Source organism: Bacillus rossius, chromosome 3, assembly GCF_032445375.1.
Source record: "Bacillus rossius redtenbacheri isolate Brsri chromosome 3, Brsri_v3, whole genome shotgun sequence".
In the NCBI taxonomy this organism is placed as follows: domain Eukaryota; kingdom Metazoa; phylum Arthropoda; class Insecta; order Phasmatodea; family Bacillidae; genus Bacillus; species Bacillus rossius.
The window spans coordinates 17,723,175-17,749,423 of NC_086332.1; the positions used below are offsets into that span (position 1 = coordinate 17,723,175).

The window sequence follows — 26,249 nt, forward strand, 5'->3', positions numbered from 1 at the left end:
CGAAACAAATATTTACTTGGTGGAACAAAATATTTTGTTAGTTTAACCAAACTCGGTAAGTAACAAAAATAATTTTTTACACCTAACCAAATATACTGTTGAGTTGAAAATAACATTTTGTTGGGTGAATAGAAAATTTCCTACTACAAAATATTTGTTTGAATTAACAAATTATATTTATTTCGCCATATACGGACCAATATTTTGTTGAGGCAAACAATCATTTCTCTCAGTGTGCATGGACACAGGGGAAACCCTCTGGGCACATTCATGCGGGATGCAAATTTGCATGCATTACGTATCCAGGGAGTTGTGTCGTGAACTCGTGGGCGGTGCGTATGCGCAGGAGCTGTTCACGTGGGACAAGGGCAACCAGCTGACCTACCCGGTGCGCTACCACGAGATCGGCTACAACCTCACGAAGGAGGAGCGGCCCGAGGCGGGCACGAGCGCCCAGGTGAAGACCGGCGTGGAGGTGGAGCGCCTGCCGCCGCCCCAGGGCTCGGCGCGCCCCAGGCGGGACGCCGCCCCCGCCCCGTGACGCCGGAGGCGGCCCGCCCCCTCCTCCGCCACCCGAGCTGCGCCGACCCCCGAACGTCCCCGAACACGTCCGCAGTCCGCCGTCACTTCGCGTTCCGAGTGAAACGCGCCATTCATGCTGAAACGCGTGGGTCCGCCGTGTTGACGACTTCGGTTCGGCGGTGGCGATGACGGGTTCTACCGCCTGTGGGCCTCGTTCCGGTGTTCTCAAATACTAACGACAAGCCACACTTCGTCGCTTATGTCAGAGTATTTTCAATGTCGCTGAACCCAACCAATCTTACGATCACCCTAACCGAGGAAGACCCACCCTTACGAGAGAAAAAAAAAAATCTAAAACCAAGAGTTATTTGCAGTAATTTTCATACTTTAACTAATATTTGAAGTATTATTTATGTCTCTCACCAAACCTAACCTTACTTTAATTTTATTTACGACTGGTGAAAATCTGCCCTTCCGAAAAAAATATAGTGAAAGATTTTTTTTAAAATTTTATTTATGTAGCACACCTAACCTAAGCTACGAGTTATATTTACACCAGACATAAAATAAAAAAGATTCCGAATCTGCACGAACGCGGCTTATTCGGACGTCTGACTCGGGGTCGATGAATAGAAGGTTCATCCTCAAGCGCTCGTCGGCGGCTTCCTCGCCGTACGTGACACCTGTTGGAGCTTGTGCGAAGAAATTCAACGCTTGAAAGTGTAACTGAGGAAGAAAGGCGTACTTTCAGCAGAGGCAATCGAATGAATACATGACACGCATTACTTTCTGTTTTTTTTTTTTTTTTTTGTTATTTTAAGTGAAACGTATGTAAATTATGATTTGTTTCGCCGTTTGTTGTAATTGTCTCCCTGACCACTCGATAGCCAACCACCACACCTCTTTACCTGTAACGTTTCGACACGTGATTAGTTTTACTTCTTTTTTTTTTTCACCCCCGCGCGAGCCACGCACCCATTGGCCGAGTGTTCGAAGCACGAGTTCTTCCAGGTGCAGTCTGCAAATTCCGGCGCATCCTTTGTCGTTCATCAAGTTCACGACATACCGGCTGTAGCTCTCGGCCGAGACCCCAATGCTGAGTTTTTGTACTTTCATTCACACGCAGTTTAGTTCTTTACAGCCTCAAGACTCGGTATCACCCGCCATGTTATTTCCTCCCTTTTTTGTTATTACTATTTTTAAGGGCTAATTCTTTTGAATTAACCCCGGTAGCAGTCCAGAATCAAGTTTCGTTACAATTATATATACAGTAGGGCAAAAAAACAAAACATGTAATGGTTTAGAACAACTATATTCACTCACTTGTCATTTTACAGTTTCAGAAATACGTTTATTTAGTGTTGTTTATGATGAAATTTACAAGCAAACAAATATTCAAGAAAGCTGTTGTGATATATCTGAAGGAATAGCCAATAAAAGACAGAAAAATACAAGGTGTGTGGAATCGAGCCTAAATTTGCTAGTCTAGTCATTCTGCGTTTTTCTTATTTATTATTTAATACCTTCGACAGGCTCGTATACTAATTTAGCTGTCTAAAATATCCATCAACACTGCCCCCACGACCAGCAGTGTAAGAAATAACTATTTTTACTTACAAACATGACCCATTTGATTACTATAACAATTTTATTTTTAAGTTTCTTAGCTTTGGACCCACAATTAAATAATAATTCGTTACGGTTCGACATAAATAATGGTATGTATAAACAAAAAACCTATTAATAAGTAGAAAGCACTAACTAAAACATATTATACAAACCTAATTTAAAAAACGAAATGAATTCACGTTGTGTTTTTCAGAATATAATGTATCTTGAAGTCATAAGAATTGAGTTAATTTAGTTTTCTAAATGGGAAATATGTGTCGCCACAATTAGCGTTTGAAATAAGATAATTTCAACTTTCAGTTACAAAATAAAATCTTAAAGCAAATAAAATTTCTAGAAATAATTTTATCAAATATACTTCATAACGTTTTTTGGAAAACAAAAATAATTAGATTCATGAAAAATAAATACAATTTTTATGAACTTGTCGTAAGTGTTTTAACCATTTATAGCAACGTAAAATCATTAAGTTCGTGAGCTGTTGGACCTTAACAACTTTATACACATTTTTTTTATAAATTTGAAAAGGCTTATAATACGTAAAGCCTATGCTATATCAGACAAAACGTTTACTGTGACTGAACTCAGCGGTCCTCTTTATTAACAAGTATAAATGCGTTTTGAATTTTTTCTAATTGGTCAGTTAAAAAATTCCAATTTATAAAGTTCACAATAAATTAAAATATGCTAATTTTACATTTGATTCAAGTTTAGTATATATTAATATATAACTGATTTTCCCCATATTTCAACATTTACTAAATAATATTTATGGTACCAACATCGCCTACCTTTCTTATAAGTATACAGGTCGTTGTTTGTTGAAAAAAGCAGTAATTATTAATTAACCGTTGTTCACACTTGGAAGGATTTAAATGAGTGTATGGTTTCATGAAACATATTTTCACGGCGTAAGAATGAGAAGTAAATTCAAAATGAAAATAGAAAACAAAATATCTCTTGTAAAACCCTTTCAGTATACCGAGTCTTAAAGGCAAGTTAAAATAACAATAAGTTATAATAACGTTTGACATCCGCCCTATTGGTTTCCCTTAAATCATGATTTTAATCACTTTTATTGAGATATGCAAATATCATACGATAGTAAATCGATTATTATTTGTGTACTCTTTACTCTTTAAAACTTTACCTGTTAGCAGGTAGAGACCTTCAAACATCTAGCCCATATTTTACCAAATTTTTATGCTATCTAATATTTTGTTCATATAGGTACTGTTGGTTATTTCTGCAGGCGTTCAAAACATTGACACATTTTGTCCCAAAAGGGTCTTACCTTGTTTGCATACTTATCTAAGAATTTCACACAAATGTTTTTGTGGCGTGTTGTTCTACTTTAAATCGGTCACAGTGCGGCATATATTACAGACATAATATCGTACCAAACGAAATTTATACGCAGATGTATTTATATTTAAGTAGTCAACTTTGTTATTTACTTGTGGTCCCTTCTCAGTTCATAAACTTCTGTTTTGCAGTTAAGGTTTTACTTAATAAGAATTATTTTAATTTGCTGTCTTTAGATATATTATTTTCGTTTATGTTGTGAATTCAATTCTTGCTCCTAACTTACAAGGATGTGTGCTTATTTGAAAAATAATGAAGTTCATACAAACTATGTGAGCGTATCTGAGACTTATATGTGGTGTGAAAATCCCAACTGGGCCATGACAAGCCTCTATAAATTACACAGTTTCACCATCAAACAATAATATTAGACTAGGTGAATTTTGCTGAGAATATGTTACGACGATTACAAACTCTTTCAGTGCATTGATGGCTCTGTAATATTATAATCAGGTATATTACTCTGTGATTTTGTTTTGTTTCTTTTTTTTATTTTGCTTAGGCTTTATAGAGTTGTGCAGTAAGCAATCAGAATCGTCATTCCAAATAAAAAATTTGTATGCTTTTGTTTATGAAAGGGATTCTTTCTTGAAAGAGACTACTTAACTATTTCGTAAATACAATTTATTTTACCAGTATGTAAAACAAAAAAAAAAAAGGTGTCATAAGAATTTTAATAATGTAAAAACACAAAATAATGAAACATGCATTGACTTGGAGCTCTCTGGACCGATAATATGATAAAACATAACTGACGACTGTCCAACCCCAAGAAATAAATAATATTACTGGTGAAGTGTACAAGTATGAGAAACACAATGGAACAATCAAAGTGATTTTTTATTAATTGAGGAAGTTTTGCCATATGTCCCATGAAATCTAGCTAGAAGGGAATAGTCACTAATAAAGTGTAATAAAATAAATATTTTAAGTTTTGTGCATGATTATTACACGAAGAAACTTAAGTTTTATATTACTTGAAAATTAAAACAAAATGGCTTATTGAAGGCACAAAGGTAATCTATTGCCTGACAACATAAATTTGTAATATTTAAAAGAGAATAATTGAGACAAATGTGTGTAAATATATCAGAAATATGCTTGACTCAATGTTATGTTCAGCTAACATAAAGAATCTTTATACAATAAGAAAAGTTATTTTATTTAACCACTTTCCTTTCTTTATCACCTTAAGCTACATTCATATGTTACTAAACAATGTAATCACTCTATGAGAAATGAACAAAAAATTTCGCTGCAGTTTGAAGAGACTTTATGGTAATTTTTCCAGAGTTGTATTTTTACCACTGAAATGTCAAGCACTGCCGTAGTGAGAAGTCGTTTCCCTTTGAGCACTGGTCGCTGTTGTCGCCAGAACTTGCATCCCGCCCTTATCGATTAATGACGGCAGTTCGGTCATTTGTCCTTGCTCCGGCTAGACTCAGGGTAAATGACACAGGACTATTGTTGCGAGATCAGCGCGGCGAATTCTGCCCCACTATTCGTACATCTTGCGATAATTCTGGACGCCAGTGCGCCACGCGATTAGTCCACCCGCCAAACAGCGGCGTCGTGAAGAAGAGGGAGATCCAGGCGCTGGCCCTGTATCTCTATTAACTGGAGGCTAACTTCTTCGAAGAAGGCATCATCAAGAAGCTTGCCTTACGATATGACCAACACCTCGATCGTTTTGGCTATTATTAGAAAAATAAGTAAAACCCTGCTGTAATTTTGGTTATAAAATTATATTGTTATGTAAATTTGTATTTTTATAGGACATCGGAGGTTAATAAAACAGCCCTCGTACATCTATAAAAATAAACGAAATGAGCCTATGCGCCTATTACAGACTTTACATCCAAGCTACGAGGGGTCAGGTTTTTAATCGCAGGTATGTAAAACACCTTTAGGTTTACTGTTCATTTCTTTAAAAAAAATATTTGGCTTTGGTTGGACCTTAACAGAGAATTAAAAATTTCAAAATACAAAATTTTACTAATGGTACATTTCCAACATCAAAGTTTCCCATGACGTGGCCTGGCGGCTAAAAAAAAGTGCATATGCAGTATCTTTAAGCAGAGCTTAACGTCAAATCGAAAGTAATTTTTGTGAATTCTCTTGTTGGCTGGTTTTATTTCAGTCACTTGCCAGTTTCAAATGACTTCTCATTTGGGCCAAAAGCTGATTTGATATGTCTTTGATAACCACAAGCGAGAACAATAATGTCTTCACGACCTTTTTTTGGCCCTTTAGTTTAATAATTTTCCCCTATTGGTATCTGCTTTCACCACACACGCAAAAGCAAACCACAGCACCTAGCTTACACAGTTCGTCACCATCCTCTGGACGGATGACAAAACCATTGTCACCTTCTTCCCTAGGGATGTTTGGACTTATTTAAAAACTTTGCGTACGTATTGATGTTACTTTGAAACACCGTGTATTCAGGAGGAATGTTTGTCTGTGTGTCGAGCCATTTGAACTTCCCGCACGCCTACCTGAGCACACGTACAGTGTGCAGCGTTTCAGGAAAAACAACGTGATTTGAAAATTGCTCAAGATATCCGAGTGCGGTCTGGTTACGAAAAAACATTTAAGAATTAACTGAGGGTGAATAAGTTGTTTTGTTTCCAGATTAAAATTTTTAACGGTAATATTATAAGAGTTAAAATTACTAAAACGCTTGTTCTCAGATTAATTTGCAGCCATGAAACAACCTGTAAATATTCTTGAAAGCACTTAACGAACTTTCGTCACTCTTTTATCTTCATATCTTCGCCATGTAATGTTATGTTTACCGCTCAAGTATAATAGTAGGGAAGCCTTCTTTTCACAGACGAGAGAGCCAAACGCCCGATCGTGCATCTTCGGGGTTTTTTGTTTGTTCATTGTAAATAAATATGGCAGTGTTGATAAAAGGATACTAATGGTCAATTAGGCTAGGTTAGCTACATTATAAATACTTTTAAACATTGTGGATGGTTGATTTGGTTACGATAGCTACATTAAAGATACGGGGGGGAAAGCATGAACTTCGGGGAACTTCGGGTTTTGGCTCTCTCGTCTGTGAAAAGAAGGCTTCCCATAATAGTAGCCCCACGCACGACGAGAAGACTGCGCGCCAGCTCCACAGCCTAGCGCCTAGAGTAGATACCGCTCTAGAAGCTCCCGCCTCGCCAACACAAATACACTCCTGACTAGGCGGGCCCTTCAGAGCACGTCAGTATTTCTCCCGCGCTACTAGTTACAGTAGCGCCGCTAATTACCCCTGCTGGCAGAGTTGGAGAACCAACAGACCGGCCATTGGTCTCGTGACGCCGTGGTAAGTGGATGTGGACGATCTGTTCTCACAGAGAAAAAGGTTTGTTTGAATCAAACAAATATTTGTTTATATATGGCGAAATAAATATTTACTTGGTGGAACAAAATATTTTGTTAGTTTAACCAAACTCGGTAAGTAACAAAAATAATTTGTTACATCTAACCAAATATACATTTCAGTAAACAAAATCATTTTATTGGGTCAACAGAAACTTTCCTACTACAAAATATTTGTTAGAATTAACAAAATATATTTATTTCGCCATATATAAACAAATATTTTGTTGAGGAAAACCACCCTTTCTCTCGGTTCACCGCCGAAACAACGGACGCTGAAAAAAAAAAGCATTTGATAGTCTCTGCTGCCATATCATGATGAGAAAAAGGTTAGTTAACCGCGTCGTAGAGATGTCGGTGGTCTTGCGGCTAGCTGATTCTGTTCTTGCGGGCTGGAAGCTGTGGCGTACTCCGACACCTCTGACGGGATGTTCTTGTGCTAGGTGAAGGTGCGGTGTGTGTCCCGTCTGGCGTGGGAACACCCGTCCTTCCAGTAATGGTCGCTAATCGAGTTTTCTGCAAGAGGCAGCGACCAATGGTGCGAGGAACGTTAATCTTCCACACACCTCCTATTTATTCGCACCAACTCCTCACCACCACCCCCACCACGTACAGCAGCCTCTCTCTCTCCCCCCCCCCCTCCTTCCAAAAAAAATTCTGCTCCGAGGGGGATCGATGGTTCGCCCAATTTCGCGATTCGTCCCCTCCTCCCCCTCAGCACCAACCATTGCTACTCTTATCAAATGATGTATTCGAATAGAAGAGACTGTGCTTGCCAAACGGACCGGGATAAAACTTCCCCCGGTTTTGCGTTCCCTACCGCTTCGTTTCTCACTCATCCCTCCACCCCCTCCGGCCTACCCTTCTCCACACCCGCCGGCCCTGGCCGAGCAAGCTGCTCTGCTCTGTGGAGCCAACATTTCCAAACCGCCACTGATCGAGATTTCAAACTATAGCTATAATGAAACGGCTCCGATAAAAGTGAAAAATACTAAGACCCTGATGTTGGGCCTGATTTTCGACAAGGAATTTTATTAAAATACTGGCAATGTTGTTCAAATTCACTATAAAGTTTTCCTTTGGCTTTGTGAACTTTGGTTCGCACCATCCACCACAGATGGCAGCACCGTGGTTACACATTTCCGTTCCATGTGGCTTCCATTCTATTCACGAAATTACTCCTGCCAAATGCCGTATTGTGAGAACTAAGATATTACACAAAATAAAAATATGTGTTTCAGCCAACCACTATAAATTGTATGCAGTCTATCAAATTATATATTTCGCCCACAAAACAAAAGTGGCAAGTGTTCAATGATAAACGATAAAAAGAAAGATCCTTATGACGTAAAATCACATATCCTCGAAGAGATGCTACACGGAAATACACAAGTTGTGTTGGCACGGCTTCAGGCCTGAATAACACGTCCGGGTGTAAAAACATTGCCCCAGGCGCCACCGTGAATGTCCACGCAGAGCCCGTTTAAGGTACTGCGCATAATGCCTCCATATACGTCCCGATGTAGGCAATAACATTTGTTTTTAAGTTATATTTCTTAGTAGCGTTATGGAAAAATGATGAGAGTTAATTTTGACAATATGCGCGCACCATGCAACGAAATTTTCACAGGAAGATGGCGGACCCACGTGTATGAACATAAACCCATATATAGTCACTTTCATAAATATTAGGGGAGATACCAAACGTATTTATGTTCGTAGCACAGTGGTCATAGTGCACGGCTAATAATCTAAAGGAACGTGGTTAAAAACTCAGCTGTGGATTTTTTTCCCTTTTCTTAAATTACAAATTACTGCATTATACAAACTGTGCTTTAATAAAATATATATGAATACATTTTATTTGGTTATCGTTTGCCATATAGTTATTAAATACATAGCTCAGTCCATTGAATTCATTATTTCATACTAGATAGACATTAATCCTCTAATTTTACTTAAAGTGATAATAAACTAATTACGTTTGTTAGGAAATGTATTTCCACAAATTCGCATAGGTAATAAATAATAAAACTTTAATATGCCGCTAGTAAAACTATCCTTTAATACTTTGCAATTTATTGTTTCCACGTGTGCGGAAATTATAAAGCATTAACTTTTTAATGAATTATAACAAATTGTGCAGTATTTTAATAAAAATTCCTTGTCAAAAGTCAGGTCCAAACCGGGGTGTAGTATTTTTCAAGTCTTTTCCGTTTTTATCAGATATTTTATTGTATAGTTTAACATTTTGCTCTGCAAATCGAATGATTCTTTAGTCGACGTAGCTACTCCGGTATCGAATTCTAGCGATGGGTGCGGAAACTACGTATGAGTCGCGTTCAGAAATTTAGTGAATTATATTGAATCCTGGTCCATATAATTAAAAACCTTTATTTAATGTGAATATTAGTGATAAAAATTATGTTTATAAAAATTTTTAATTCTATTTTCAAGTGTATTTATATAAGTTTAGTTATATTCAGTATGTATAATTTATTTGCATTATTACTTATTACATTATTATTTAATTAATAATTATAATAAATAAATAAGTATAAACTTTAGGCATATTTATTGATTTTCCGTATTGATTAAATTTAATCCAAATAGTTTTATAAAATTAAATAATTTATTTCATACACATGGTTATATTAATAATAAATACTCAGTATTTTTTTAATTATTAATTTTTGTTACAGTAAATTTCAAAATGATTCAGTGTCTTAGATCAAAAAGAACTATAACTTTAAGCGCGCGTTCACAATTATAATTACTCGCAGTTTTTTCTATACACGTGTTGTGGAATTCCAGCCCAAGTATGAGATACGAGGTATTTCCTTGGTTTAAAAAAAAAGTCTTGTTTTATTTATGTTGGGTTATTGTATATATATTTTCCGGTGATGTAATGCTAAAACAAGATTAAATAACTCGCAGTAAAGCGGTTTCAATTTACATGTAAAATTGTGTTGCTGTTGTAATGTTTAGGTGAAAACGATGTAATTTTCTCACCGTTTAACTTTTGGGAAAACGTTATTGATACTGACAAGTCGAACGAAAGTGTCGCGAGTTTCTAGGCATAGTAGACGGCCACGCACGAGTATATTAGGAACTGCGTAGCCTCACTCGCTTTCTATCTCGGTGTTCATTTCTAACCTTACTTAAAACTAAGTGTATTGCTTTGGAAGATGTCTGATTGATGCCATGACTAACTATAGACCACAACTAGTTAAGTGTGCCCAGGACGATCCTGAATGAACAAAGGAAAACCCTGGACACGCACAAAGTACGTGACAAAAGACGATGGTCCAGGAGAATAGTTGAACAGGAAAAAGTTCCTGTCATGCATAGTTTGTGAGCTTGGACATTGGCTTCACTGACCACATTGCTCTATTGTCGGGCGGTTCTGTGTTTGCTGAGGCAGTGGCGCACGCGCCCCTGGCGATAGACACTGCTCTGACCGCAGCGCCGCTCTACCTCTGTGTTCGCTCTGTGCGCGTGGCGGCGACGGGCGGGCGTGACGTCACCGCCTGCACAGAACCCGCCAATCGCACGCGGCCCACGCCGTGACCCCGGGAGCACGCGCAGGTCAAGCAGGCGAGGCGCGCATGCGCAGCTGTGCAGTGCAGTGTTGACAAAGGAAACCTTCTTTTCACAGACGAGAGAGCCAAACGCCTGATCGTGCATCTTCGGGTTTTTTTTTTTGTTCATTGTAAATGTGTTGATAAAAGGATACTAATAGTCAATTAGGTTAGGTTAGCTACATTATAAATACTTTAAAACAATGTGGGTGGTTTATTTGGTTAGGATAGCTACATTAAAGATACGCGGGGGGGGGGGGGGGGGGGGGGGGGGAAAGCGAGCATGAACTTCGGGGAATTTCGGGTTTTGGCTCTCTCGTCTGTGGAAAAAAGGTTTCCCTGTTGACAAAGACTGTGTGCTCGGCATTAAGGCTTTTAGACGTAATCATACGGGTGGAAGGCACTGGACCGAAAGTCATTTGCCGAAATTTCGAGAAAGACTTTCGGTCTAGTGCCTGTTCGATCTAGTGCCTGTTCGGTCTAGTGGCTTTCGGTCTATTGGCTTTCGGTCAACTGCCTGTTGCCAGGTCAAACATCTTGACGACTTCGGCTCGTGGCTATAGCAGTTTCTGCATGCATGCAAGTTGGACTTTCAACCTGTCAAATTTACGTTCTGTAATGCGCGCTTATTTCATTGCATTTCTGGTGCATACTAATATTTCACTCTTAACGCGGCCGTGAGAAATATAACTTGAAAAACGCAGGCAATGATAATTCCAGTCTAGGGGCAAATGTCACATGTTCAACGTTGAGGTACTCCTGTTGTTCGGCTAGCCCTGTGAAATCAATTGTGCCATCTTGTTAAACATAATAAATAATAGTTAGGTTTTAAAGAGTAGGAAATGTTTACCGTTTTTCTCTAAACTGAATACTTTTCATACCTATATTTATCACTCTCAGCATTATTTCAAATACTGTCCCAGTTTCGTAATATAAGTTTATTTGCGACATGAGAACACATGATTTCGCTCGTTACCAAGGTCACATGTTTCCACATCTCTGGCGAGTACTGAAAGACTCGTTCACTTTTTTTTTTGCGTGTGTACGGCGGTTTCAAGCGCCCTCTGCAAGCTAACATTTCGGCTGTTCGATCTTTCCAGTATGCAAAAACGTTTTTCGACCATTTTTTTTTTTGCCTAAAGCGTTTTTTTTTTTTTTCGACCAAACAAACGCGCTTGTCGATATTGTAAGAGGGCGAGACTTGTCTCGAAGGGCCTCCGACCGAAAAATCTGGTGAAATCCGATTAGGCCCTAAATTTCGGGAAAAGTCGGATTACGGCTGAATAAATGCCTCTCGCGGACAAACACGGCGACGTGGGACGTCTTACATCTTCGCTCCAAAGGTCCCGATGTCCCGGAACCCGCAATTACGGCGTTAGACAGAAACCTTTTTTTTCGACTAGTTTATGTACCCCAAAATGCTTTCCCTGCAAAACTGTGGTGCAATTTCGAAATAAATTATTGCGAATAAAATACTGTTTTCCAGCAATACATAAAAATAAACAGTGACATAATATTAATTTTACATGACTACATACATACATCCCGGAGGCTCCGTTTCTGACACAAATAAACGCAACAAAAAAACGGATGACGAAAAGAGGTAGAGCTTACTAGGCGAAGACCATCAGTTTGGAACTGAACACTGTCTATCGAATTTCATAAACCTGCGTCCTGGAGGTAAAGGAAAACCGTGAGCTATTCCTGCTTGCTCCTCGATGCGTGTCTCGCATTGTTACGGTAACTCCAGTTACTCCGATGGCCGTGTTTTTCGAGAGGGATGTGTTCGTGAAATTTTTAAACATTAGAAACTTAATTGAAATTTATAAATTTTAATGATTCCTGACTGAATATTGCTGTCATAAGTTAAAACCATGTAATTAATAAAAATTAATTGTTTCGATAAAATAAACTAAAAAGAGAAATTAAAAATCTACCTTTAAGAAACAACATTTTAATCTACGTATATTAAGTAAGACGTTATCTCCATATTGGTAATACTGTCTTGCCTGAAGATTCGGGATTTTTGGGCACGCGTTAATTTTTATTATGTAAAAATTTAAGGATAAAAATAATGAAATTCACTTAAACGCATTAATAATGCAGCTTTTCCACCCCTCTCAATAACCTCCAATAATTAAGGTTGGATGAGCCATCTCATCTACTAACGTGTACTAACTCTTTTGCAGAATTCGACACCAGCATCACACAGAATAAACTTGCCGGCATATCTACTAGTGCAGTCTCACCAAATCTCTAGATGACTTCAACTTCTGTAGCAACTAAGATAAGAAGGGGAGTCTAATCTACTTAAAAAGTCCTTCTATGCCACTTCAAACACAAAAGCACGCCAGATAGATAAGAAGGCTTTTCTAATAGTAGAGTCTGGCCGCCTCTCACGCTGACTTCAGGCCAGCAGTACATAAAGTTATAAGAGCCGTCTCATCTACTAAAGCATTGTCAACAACTCTATTGCAAACCTCGACCCAAGTATCACACTAGATAAACCATCAGGCTCAACTATGTGCAGTCTCATCTGCATTCTAGATGACTTCAACCTCTGCAGCCTCTGAGATTATAGGAGAAGACATGTACACTTAGGCAGGCCCACCAACTCTTCTACTAATCTCGAACACATAAGCACATCAGAGTAGATAAGCCGGTCCTTCTAATAGTGCAGTATTGCCACCTCCCTCGCTGTCTTAGGCCCATCAGCACATAAGGCTAGAAGAGCCGTCTCATCTAATAAAGCGAGAAACTTTATTTCAATAAATTATAGCTCTTACAAGACAAAGTCAGTGTCCTTAGGACAGACCCCGTAAAAGAAAAACTCATCTATTCTTGCAGATAATATGTACCAAAGATTAGAAGAGGAGCTTTCCCGACTTTGTCGATTTTCTGCCAATCCATGCGTCTTACGCACTTTTCACAAAGAAGGATTTTTCGACTTAGAATATTCTGTTCTATCGTAAAACGTCAAAACCTCGCATTTTTTGGTCGCGAAAAAAAAATGATGCAAATATCCTGGTGAAATATGCGTCTTACGCACTTTTCGCGAAGACTGATTTTCATCTTAGAATCTTCCGTTCCAACTGAAATTTTTTTAAATATTTTAATTTTTTTTAAACAAATGTTATTTTTAGAACGTTCACAGAAACGCAGCTTTCCGCAAAACTATGCATTTTACACACTTTCTACCAAAACTGATTTCGTGCACTGAGGAACTTACATACGTTTACTCTAATAAGTTTATTTATTTTATTAATTAAAATAATTATTTAAAAAGCATTATACCTATTTATATTGTTTGTGTTTTTACACAGTGAAAAAAATTGTTTAATTTACCATGAAAATTTCTACCATATTATAGAACACTATTACAGAGGAGCTCAATGTATAAAAATTAAATTATTTAGTTAATAAAATGAGCCAGTTAATATAACTTTAAAAAATTCTCAATATATGGATATATATAATGCCACTTATGAATTACCTATGGTAAAATAGCTGGGTAGTGTTACACTTCCATTGCGCTGCCTCTGTCAACGTGTCAGGGTTCCAGCTGACTGTTATTTCGTAACGTTAAAAATTCAATATTCTTGTAATACGACATTTCTCCTAATCGGAGCAACGGAAGACTGTGGGCTGGCGCGCAGTCTTCTCGTTGTACATGTAGCAACTGTGAGATTTGAGCGGTAACAGTAACATTATATGACGGATAAATGAAGATAACCGGCGATGCAAAGTCCCTCGAGTGTTTTCAAGAATATATATATTCCGGGTGTTTCATGCCTAAAAATCCATTTTCTTTCTTCTAATAATACAGATTTAAAAAATCCGATTCAAGAGCTACTCATCTACCATCAGTGTATTTTTAAATGTGTTTCGTAAACAGACGCCACCCGGGTATCTCGAACAGTTTTTTTAAGTCGGGCGGTTTTTCTAACAGATCAATTTGTAGCTTATTGTTGGCGCAGGGACACAAAGCACGGGAGACCTAAGATGCACATCAAGTTCTGCCATTCCCGATTACACCCGAACAATTCACCTTCGGCCGACCTCGGGATTTGTTTTATTTTTGCGCAGGAAAAATGAATTCAAATATTAAATGTGGTCGGTTAGGTTAGCTACATTAAAACACTTTAAAACACTATGGACGGTTAGTTAGATTAGTATAGCTACATTAAAATAAACAGAGAAATATAAATATATATAAATAAACCCGAGGTTGGCCGAAGGTGAATTGTTCGGGTGTAATGGGGCAGGGACAGAACTTGATGGACATCTAAGGCTTCCCACAAAGCACCGGTAAGGTTCCAGAGTTTCGCGGCTGCGTGGCTTCGGGTACCATAGGAATACGCGAAGTTAGCCGAGCTCTTGAGTTTCAGTGCAAGAAGCGGACAACAGAAAATGGATCGTGAAATCTAGGAGCTGGGGGCGAAGGAGACATATCGGCTCATTATTATTATTTTTTTTAGTTTGTTTGGAAACTAGTCATGATACCTGAAAATAGTTTATTTGATTAGCAGTCACAAATCTAATTAAATAAGGTTTTTACCCCTCCTGAAAGTAGGGAAACAGACGGTTCTCTTGGTTTCATGGAATATTCAACCCTGAAAAAAAAAGGGGGGGGGGGGGGTTGTCTGTAAAGTCGGTTTACGGACGATAATTTTACGTGATAACGTCATAAGAAAAAGTTGATTAAATATTGCATACTTTTTAATTTTCTAATATTATTTACAGTTGTTTGCAAATTTAATTTTAAATAATTTGTTTAAATATAATCACGAATAATTAGTTTAAAAATCCCGCCTTAACCTGTTAGATATTATAGAAGATTTTCTCGCGCGGTGGTTGGCCGGTTATTGAACGCTCGGCTCAGGCGGAACGTGACAATTTTTTCGTGCGTGCAGCCGCGCGTTCATCGATTCATAAGACGTTATCACGTCAAAAAAAAATTATATGACATGGCACGCACAGTGGTGGATAAAAGTTGGCAGCGAAGCTCGAACGAATGTTTCATTAACGCGGCGGTTTGGCGCAAATCCGAGTCTTGCCTGTTCGCCCGCAGCTGTGTGGTGCCGGCGCAGCAATCAACTCGGAATGAAGCCGGTCCGCCGGAAAAAAAAAACCGTCGCTCGGAAACTCGCGTTGGACCGTATGTATTTAAACAGGAGCGCGGCGGTCAATAAACTGTGCGTTTAGCCTCTCGGTGGTAGCCGGCAGTTCGTCAGTGTTTGGCTTCGTGCGGGATTTGTGACGTGCGAAGCCCTATCTGATCGCAGCTGCGCACTCTGACCCAGTTCTGCTACTCCAGCATTTTACTGTCATACTTAATAGGGACGTGAGAGGGATGTGAGACGTGTGGTTCCGTGTCGGTGCTGCTCAGATCCCACAGAGGGGGCTGGCTCTGTAGGTGGTCTGGGGGTTCACGGCGGAGCTGGGGGCGGGTCGGTGGGGCCGAAGTTGGGATGGGTCTCGATTTTTTTTTTCCTAGCCTAAGTTAATCTAAGTGTGTAGGGGAGGGTCCAGGTTAGGGGAGGACCTAAGTGTGTCTCAGGCCGAAGCCTATACACTCTACCATGCGGGTTTTTAACCATGCAGGACAAGGGCGCGTGCATCGTGTGCTTATTGGGGTTTACTGGCCAGCCATGGCTGCAATTGGCGCCATGACTGACGCCCCATTGGTCGCTTAGCTTAAAGCTAGCTAATGTGACCCAGGTAAAACCTGCATAGACACAGGGAAAACCCTGGGCCGGTTCATGCGGGGATCAATTAACATGCATTACGCAAGCAGGTAACTACTGGACAAGAGGAAGAAGGGTCCAGGTAAGAAGAGTTGGAGGGGCTGAAAAATCAACCTTGGTGGAGTTGGGAGCTTGGGCCTTGCGGCCCGCATTTAAGTTGGGAGCTCCTGGGTTATTATTAGCCAGGGGCGCATGCGCCCCCAGGGGCGGGCGACTTCACGTCAGCCCAGCCACAGCTGCCCAGGCAGCCACAGGATGGGTCTCCTCAACCTCTCGACCTAGCCGTGCGCTCTCCAGTAACATGCCGCGATTGGAAATGTCGAATCTATTTCCCGGTTCAAGGAACCCATGTTAGGCACTGGTTACAGTGTCTTTCTCCTAACCAGGATATCGCCCTAGCGGGATCAATTGCCTGGGGGAGTTTTGATGCATTTTTATGAGGTGTGAACCTAAGTGTCATACGTAATAGGCCTAGTTCCCATCAGTCTTAATTAATTTTTATATACATATATATAAACTTAATTCTTGAGTTCATTTTAAAGCCTGGCCACACTAACACGACCCAGAATATTACTCAGAAATAATGTTTTTTACTAATTTAATCCCGAATAAATTTTAATATTTATCGATTATTTTTGTTGTTGTTTAAACCTGCCGTTGAGAGTTCTGTAAGTACCACAAGTCTCGTTGAATATAAATTTAGCTCTGCAATTGCATTCCAGCCGCCAATTTACAAAGGCAAAATTATCGTGTACGGGAACGTGGCTTCTTTTTTTTTTATGTGTTACAACTTAGCTCTCGGTATAAGGCATTCGGTAAGAGTAATTTCGCGAATGGAATGGAAGACGCGTGGAACGGAAATGCGTAACCACTGTGCTGCCATCTGTGGCGGATGGCGAGAACCAAAGTTCACAAAGCCAAAGGAAAAAGTTGTAGCATTAAAAGTTTTAACGAATTTTAACAAAATTGGGCAGTATTTTAATAAAATAACCATGTCAAATATCAGGTCCAAAGCCATGGTTTATTATTATTTCGCCTTATCGGAGCCATTTCATTATATAGTTTTAAATTTCGGTCTGCTAATCGAATGATTAGTTAGACGACGTAGCTGCTCCGGCAGCGAATTCTAGCGGCGGGTGTGGAAACTACGTGTGATTCGCGACCAGAAATTTAGTTGAAAACACAATTTGTGTAAACATTTATCACGATCGGCATTTTTTTTTAAATTATTCTGCTGTATATTCATTGTCTGAGTTTCGTTCTTGTAAGTGTCTTTGCAACATTAGCAAACACATGAATTTACTCTTTGCCGGGGTTAGATGTTACACATCTCAGGCGAGTACTGAAAGAAACTCTCACAATTTTTTTTCACGAACATGGTCGATTAGTTTATTAATGCAATGGATCAGTGTGCCTTGCTATTTCCACGTTGCAATGTCAACTAATTTCCTGCACATGCTGGCTCGTCTCGCTTTGTGTCAAGATCTCGCGAGGGTTATCTGCATTCCCCTATTTCCGTAACCAACTAATCTCAACCCCCCAACCCCCACCCCCTTTTGTCACCCCCTTCCGCCCCTCATGTATGTGCGTGGATCCCCGTGTCGCTTTGCCGACGCCTCCCCCCCCCCCCCCCCTCCCACCACCTGCCCCGCTCAGTTGGACGTCACGCAAAGCAGGCAGAGTTATCCTCCAATGATATACGAGCACCGCCCCCTCCAAACTGCTGCCGGATATGTAAGGAGCAGGTTGTCGCGACTGGGGCGCAAATGGGTCGTTGCTTGCGTTCTAGCAGCGAGCGGGCGACTTTAAATAAATCTTGCGGGTTGTGCTCACGTATACGTAATTCGGATTTATACTGTGAAAAAATAAAAACACTCATGCCTACGCAAATCTGTTGGGGTGTACTACAATATATCTTCACAGGTTTGATATATGGTGGAGATATTACCTGTTTAGCCCAACTTAAAATGATTTCAATAATTTCAATTCACCATATTATGGGGAAAAAAGAAATTTATATCATACATACAGATTTATAATCAATTAAATAGGCATTTTTTACATTCGTATTACAAAAATCAATATTTACAACATTCCTTCGTAACAATTCTGTAATAAAAAATTGTTAAATTTTTCAAGTATAAGATAACAATATTTTGAGATCTATACGAAGAAAATTTTCGACAGCATATAAACTAAAATGTTAAAAAAAATTAAGAACACGCTAACTAAAATTTTGAAATCAATATAAATATTTTACTTCTAAACAAAAATGTGTTATTGAAAATTTTGGCGTTATATATTGTATATAATTATAAATAATATATATTTCATGATTTAAAATATAAATAAATTAAATACGTATGGTTTTGAAATGCTGTTGTTTCAGTTTAGAATATCTAATATCAGTCAATCCATACAATAACTACACATGATGTTTCCGAAAAACACTATCAGCGGCTGGCAGGCGATTATTTACGAAGAAATTATACGAAAGCATATCAACCACTTTGTAACTAAATTTTCTTATTCAAAAGTTATGTGCGCTTAAATACCAAATTTTTTAATTTTTCTAAACAAGATGTATTGGAAACTTCTTGTAGCTAATAAAAAAAATAGTAGGAAATGTTTCATATTATATGGATCTTTAACACGTGAAAACAATGTTGACGATGCCATTTTCTATCTGTAATAAAATAATAAAATTGATCACCATCATATTTTGCATGTAATCTTATAACACTAAGCTGAAAATAATTTATAGCGGAATTAATAAGTACATAAAAATTAAAATACATATTATGGGAACTTACTTATGACGTTTACTCAAAATGCGTAGTTGTTTCATTATGTGTTTTAATTGCCTGACAAGTAGACAACTCGCACTACACGCAATATATTATATGGTATCACACCAAGGCGGCATTTATGTCAATAACCATAATATGTACAACAGTTGCTAGGAACACCGATGGAACCACTTTCATGTGTGAAGGCATTTTCAATGTTAACAGCAAGTCTGAACAGACGGAATTCCACATGCGATCATCGACATATCCTTTCAAACTGGTAAAATTCAACATGCACGCGATATAACTAATTTTTTTTGTGTGTGTGTATTTGTGCGACATGAAATACACAATGTACGCAATGCTGGTTGACTCTCAGGATCTCCTCCAACGAACATACGCCACTCCACACAACATGCCTAGCTCATGCTTCGATCTATTTCGCAGTGACTTGATGTAAGCTTTTGGACACACGCCATTGCTAAGGAAAAGTTTGCTGTTGACCGGGGATTTGAATGTGAATCCCCTAGGAATGACTCCCTTACTACGACCTTTACAGAGATAAGTCAAGTTATTGGAACACTGTGACTGATCAATTATTTTTTTTCCAACTTCCTCAGAGAAATATGCTTACCGGGTCCATAACGGGCGTTGATGTTATCTTTGAAAGATTTGTGCAATGGCAGTACATGACTTGATGTAAGCTTTTGGACATACGCCATTGCTAACTTAGCAATGGCGTATGTCCAAAAGCTTACATCAAGTCATGCACTCCCATTTCACAAATCTTTCAAAGATAATACTATTTCGCAGTGATGCTAACTTTTTGCCCGCGGACGAACTTTTGAACGGTTCTTGTAAATGGTGAGAGCAATGAACAATTTAAACAGTTTCAAACTCCTCAATAAAACTATTTAACATAAGCGCATGTTGTATGTTAATTTATCCATCGCAAATCTGCCTCCTTATAGCTGGGCCTCGTGCGTCATGTTGGTTATTTCATTTTCTTGTCAGTACTATTATTTGAGGGCTTTTACTAAATATTTCTAACAAAGGTAAAAAAAATTGTGGGTGAGTCTTTCAGTACACGCCAGAGATGTGTAACATCTAACCTCGGTAACGAGTAAATTCGTGTGTTCTGATTTTGTACAGACAGTTATACTACGAAACCCTGACTCGAAATTTAACGCAGAATTCTTTAAAATAATGTTTACACAAATTGTGTTTTCAACTACATATACCTGGAGCAACACTATATCATTACCATCCATGCATTTGAAGAAATATATCGTCAATACAATATCTTAAAAAAAATAATATCTGTAGTCTTTCAGAGTAGTTAGACGAAGCTGGTGTACTCGAAGAATGATGATACTGCCACTGAAGAAAACTATCACAGTCCAGATAGTACGCAGCGAAATATCAGATGCAGTCTTGTAGTATAATGTGGTAGAATTAGTTTAAAATCAGCGACTTTTCATTTAACTAATCGCTTATTAATGTATTTACTAGTGTCAACTTCACATTCACTAATCTTGCTTCGTAGATAGTCTTTAAAAATTCAGGGTAGGACTCAAATTAATTGACAGTCCTTTTTTAGTCTTGTTCATCCAAAGTTTTTTTCAAAGCTTTTATTGTCCCCCTGCGCTTGTTTTAAAATTAAAAAATTTGATTACAAAGAGTATTTATTCTATAGAACAAAACATAAAAGTTTCCACAGAGATTTTATGAACAAGCATAGAGTAATGCTGTAATTTAGAATTAAAAGAATATAACTGATGTTATCAAAAAAAATCACTAATGAAATTGTCTATTAACAAAATTCAGTACAATTTGAAAACAACAGAAATGACAAAATAATAAGTGTAATAAATTTTGTATTTCTGCCTACATGCCGTTTGGCAATTGTGTAATAAGAATTCGATATCTTCGTCATCCTCTGCCAAGTAGCTCTTCCACAGCTAGAGGTCGGTGTCGCGTCTAGTATCCCGCCTGCGTGGTCCTCGTCACGCAGGTAAGACCGGCTGCTCGTACTGGGGATTTTTCCAAAAGTATCTGCAGTGCCGCCAGCCCAGGTATTCTCAGGTTACGTGACAGCAAAGCTGCGGAAAGGGAGTGTGATTGCGCCTCGCATGTAACACGGACTAGTGTAGCACCTCCTTTCTCGTGTCTCTGCTGGACAGCCGACTGAAGAAGGTTATGCCGGGATGCACCTATGCTTCGAGTATCTTCAGTTACAGGGCAGACATTCATCGAACTCAGACTGGGCTAGGTACAGCCTCGACGGCTGCACGGTAGCTTGCTCGACCTCGACCTCGGGTCGCTGTGTCCCCATGCCCGAGATTTGAATGCGGAGGAATTGAGAGGAATGGTAAGGCGAAGCCTGGCGTGAAGGGGGCTGGGTCCAAAAGCAGCTCTGAGCCGTTGCAGACGTCCGCCTGCCTGGTCACACGCACGGTGTGCAGAGCTTCGGAAAAGAAAACAAGCGATTCGAAGACTTCTCGAACTATCCGAGTGGTGTCGGTTTACGAAAACCATTTAAGAATACGTTGAGGGCGGATAGTTCTGTTTCGTAGTTCTTTTTTTAACTTAATTTTTAAGCGAGTTAAAAGGACTAAAACGCGGATATTCGAAATAATGTTTAGGCATGAAACACCTACTGAATATTTATGAAATTATTCAAGGGGCTTGAATATCTTCATTTCTCTGCTATATAATGTTATGATTATCACTCAGCTCTTATAGTGGTCATATACACGAAGAGAACACAGTTTTGCGCTTAGAGACGATACTAAGCTACATGCACCAAAGAGCGTCGCACTTATCATCCCGCCTTACTAACACAAACACAGTCCTGACTGGACGGGCCCTTCGACACCTGTGAGGTTCTGTGTTCCTCTCCCTTCATGCTTGGTGTGGGAAAGCCAGGCTGGGAAAGCTCACCGGCGAAAGTACATCTTGGCTGTACTAAGATGGGCTGATCCATGAAGTGCATGTTCCATTTTTTTTGGTTATCTTGGAAAGGCACAGGCTCACATTGGAAGAGTACTCGTGTTTTGTCATGGGGATGGTTGTTCCATTGGCTGTAGCACATTTCCCTACCCCCTACTCTATTCACGATGATTTTTCGACGTAGAAAGTGAGGTCACAGGTCCGGACATGTTAAGTTGTGATTATTCCATCGCTCGACCGTCACTTGTGTGGTGGTGCGACTGTTGTCCCGGTTTGAAGTTTCCCGGGAGCCTGATCCGTCGCGTTCGTATACCTTTCCTGGGCTGTCGTCACCCCGCCCGTTGGTCATCGGGCTCACTCGGGTTGGAAGTCGTTCACAGTCTCCGCGTGGTCGTTACTCTGTGACCCAGTTGTAAACAACTTTGTCCCCCCCCCCTCCCTTTCCATTTCCACCGGCGGCAAGTTCCCTCCGTGCCTCCGGAAGGTAAACAAACGACGGCACTCTGGGGCCGACGGGCGTGGCGAGTTGCCGATGACGTCACTTCCCCCTCCCCGTCCACGCACTTACCACCAGCTACACCCAGGCGGGCTGGCTTTCAGTTCTGGTTTGGCAACACCCGAGCCGCTCCGCCTTTTGTCGGACTCTGCGCGCTTCCCGTTGGCTGTGTTCCTGCGTCGAGTGCTGCGTGAGTGTTGTGGTCCAAGTGGTGTGTTGTTGAGGTCCAGCGACACCGTGTTCACCTCGCCTGCTCGTGGCGTCTTCCTCGCGGCTGATCCAAGGTCACCTTTCTCTTCGCCATACCCGCGTTTCCATTAGCGCTCTGTTGTACTCAGCTTGCTACATTTCAAAACCAGAGCTTGGAAGCATGTAAAGAACACATTTCAAGTAGTCTCCATTTATAATTTCTGTACCTTAGACCAAACAAGCCGTAAGTCACAATAAGGCAACTTTACAGAAGAGTAAAATAAACTGCTCTTTCAATGAAATTGTTTTTCTCCCATCAACCGCCATACGGTGAGGCCGGAGAAATATGAATTTAATGTTTAATAATAGTCACACTTGCATAACCTTGTAACTGGATTTAAGTTTGTTTAGCTCAAATAAAGCTTTGTACTTGATTCATATAGCTCTCGCTTCATGCTTTGAAAAATTTTAGTGTGTGTAACGATGATATGGTTCGATAAAGAACGAACTTTTAAGACACACTATGCAATAAAACAAAATTCGCCAAACTTGGACTTAACTCTGAAAAAAAAACTAAGAGAGTCTTCTTGAATATCGAAAGCTAAAAGTAATCAACGGTGATATCTCGTCTTCGATCGAGAATATTTTCGTTCCCTGTGCACACATACAGTGTGCAGAGATTCAGAAGAAAAAAAATTCGATTTTGAAACTTCTCAAAATATCGAAGAAGTATCTGTTTCCGACAAGTATTAAAGAGTACGCTGAAGGTAGCTAATTAGTTCTGTTTACGTATTTCTCTTTTTTTTTTTTTTTTGTACTGTATTTTTAGAAGAGCGAAAATGGCTAACACGTGTGTTTTTAGAATAATTTTTAGGCATGAAACTCCCAGTACAGATTATTGAAAACACTCAAGGGACTTACATCACACCTTTATCTTCATTTCTCCGCCATAAAATGTTAAGGTTACAGCTCTAATCTCACAGTTGCTCTAACCAATTATTACTTTACAGCTTTTTTTCGTGATTGTCTATGTTTTCAATTTGAAAGAATTATTTTTTTTATTAACGTTTTAATTGTCAGCAATTCTTCCTGAGGAAAAAAATTAACGTACAAAATCAAATGGTACTAATACGAAACAAAGAAAATTAATAAATAATCTTATAATATTATATACCATTGAATATTTTAACATCGAGAGAAAGACTCAGAAAAAGATAACCAAATTATTTTATTTTACGCTCTTCCACGCTTTCTCCTTCTTTATTCAAAAACGGCGTGTCTCTTACATCTGTGGAAAGAAGTCGAAGCACAGCATGCGTGATTCTAGTATACATATGTACAGATGTTTACTCTTAGGTCAGTAATTTTCCTTGGATATCACGATATCAGATCGGCTGCGAGCCTGTGACGATCCAAAACCATGATTGTGTTAATGTTAGATTCCTTATTACCTTGAAAACATAAATAATTAGCCTCCTTTTTTGTTAAAGGGGCCCGCCTCGTCAGGAGTGTATGTGTGTCAGTGAGGCGGGATGATAAGCGCGACGCTCTCTGGTATTTCTAGCGCGGTATAGCCTCTAAGCGCAAGGCTCTGAACTGGTTCGCAGTCTTCTTGTTGTCACAGGATAACTGTGAAATTTGAGCGGTGACCGTAACATTGTATGGCCGAGAAATGAAGATAAAGGTGTAATTCAAGTTTCTTAAGTGCTTTCAAGAATCTGTACTGATTGTTTTACGCCTAAAAATTACTCAGAAAACATGCGTTTTAGCCATTTTAACTCTTCTAAAAATACAGTTTAAAAACTTAATCAGGAATCTAAAGTACTTTTCTGCCCTCGGCGAACTCTTAAGTGCTTTTCGTAAGCGGACTCCACTCGGATATCTTGAGTAGTTTTGAAATCGCGTTGTTTCTCCTGAAGCTCTGCGCACCGTGTGTGTGCCCAGGTAGGCGGAGCCCTTAAGGCTTTGTCACAGACGGCATGTTGGTTATTTCATTCCATTGCCATTATTTTTGTTTGACTTCTGTTTCTTTAAATTGATCACTATAGCTCTTTTTGCATTTTTATGAATCGTCTCACAACTTTGAATAGAAATTTATAGACTGTCATCAAGTAATGGTAAAAAAAAAATTCACGATAGCGATCATAATTGTGATTATTGTGCGACCTTTTTTAAGAGCTCAAAAATAGCATTTAGTAAATATTTGTAGAGAACGTTTGTGACCATACATCAAATGCACGAATGCTAACGGAGCAAACTAAAAGAAAATTCCATGTTTAATAGTGATGATAAGAAAATTAAATAGTCAACGTTGACGTGCTGAGACCGAGGCTTAAGTGCAGCTACAATACCTACTCTATGCGTTCTACGTGTTGTCGCACGCTGCTGCTAATCATTTTACAGGCTGTGAAAGGCCTTCGTGGTTTTGGTTATACTGGGGAAGTGATTGTTATCTTTCAGTCACGTTTGAGCAACACTTAATAGTCATAATAATAATTTCTTAAAGGCTTCCAAAGTTTTGAAAGCCAGAATGTAAAATTATTTTTACCATTATTTATCATAAATGTTACAATTTGAGTATCATATAAACCTAAGTATTATTTTCTGAACCTTTTGAAACGTGTTGTACACAATTATGTATTGCTGATGTGATAATCTCTGCATCTAAAAATCTCGTAGAAAAATGTCGCTCAACAAATTAGCATCAGAAGGTGAACTTTTTCCCCCTTGGTTGAATATTCATTGTGGTGGATTACTGGGAGATATTCATGGGCTTGAAAACCTCTTAGGCTTGACGCGAGTCAAAGGTATGTTTCAATGGCAACATTTTTATTAAAACAAAATTGAAGCGGTCTATATTATTGCCACGAGTTTTTTTATAGACACGCACAGTATTCTCAAACCACGACTTGAAAGCGCCTCTAAAAATATTGAACCATAATGTAGTTTCATTGTGAAGGTGAAATTTACTGAAAATCATTAAAAAATGTTTACATGTGTTGATAAACTATAGAGTATAATATAAATTTTAATATTTTTAACTATTACTCTAAATGAGAAAGAAACAGTAAAAAAACGAACTGACTGACTGAACAAAGGAACTCTGGATAGAGAAAATATTTTTAGATAGAGATACATGAATGTTGTTCAAATCGAATCCCATTTTACAGCATTTAAGTAATAAAACTTTGTTGTAATGACCACGCAAGTTTGCAGGGTAAAATAATAAAAAAATTATGTACTTATTTTACGGTCCGCATATCAACTCTTCAGTCCCGTCGCTGTGCAAGTTTTGGGTTGGAACAACTGTGTTGACGAACCAGCAGTGACTGTGGCATTGCGGCTATTTGCTCGCTCACAATCAATATTATTATATCTCTATTGCTAATGCATGCTCATTAAGTTTAGTTTCACAAACACACATTTCAATCAGGGCTGAAGAATGGATGGTTGGATGGAATCGTATGTCAATGAATTATGGACTTCAGAAATTAATCAGAATATGTTTTTCGTTACTGTGTAGGCAGGTATAGTATTTAAAGTATATGCGTTAAATGTTTCTACTGTGTCCTGAACTGGTTCTGATTTTCGCTTTGGGCAT

At 39.0% G+C, this 26,249-nt stretch overlaps 2 protein-coding genes across 2 annotated transcripts in view; both read left to right on the forward strand.

Annotated features, from left to right (window-relative positions):
• Positions 1-4,670, forward strand: part of LOC134530022 (uncharacterized) — a 231,586-nt gene extending 226,916 nt beyond the window's left edge. Inside the window, exon 32 of the mRNA XM_063364550.1 lies at positions 347-4,670. Coding sequence (XP_063220620.1) covers positions 347-541 — 195 coding nt within the window. The 3' untranslated portion in view covers positions 542-4,670. The remainder of the gene's footprint in view (positions 1-346) is intronic.
• LOC134530023 (uncharacterized) overlaps positions 1,148-26,249 on the forward strand; it is a 40,451-nt gene continuing 15,349 nt past the window's right edge. Inside the window, exons 1-3 of the mRNA XM_063364551.1 lie at positions 1,148-1,217; positions 10,319-10,460; positions 22,564-22,743. Of these exons, the coding sequence (XP_063220621.1) occupies positions 1,148-1,217; positions 10,319-10,460; positions 22,564-22,743 (392 nt within the window). The remainder of the gene's footprint in view (positions 1,218-10,318; positions 10,461-22,563; positions 22,744-26,249) is intronic.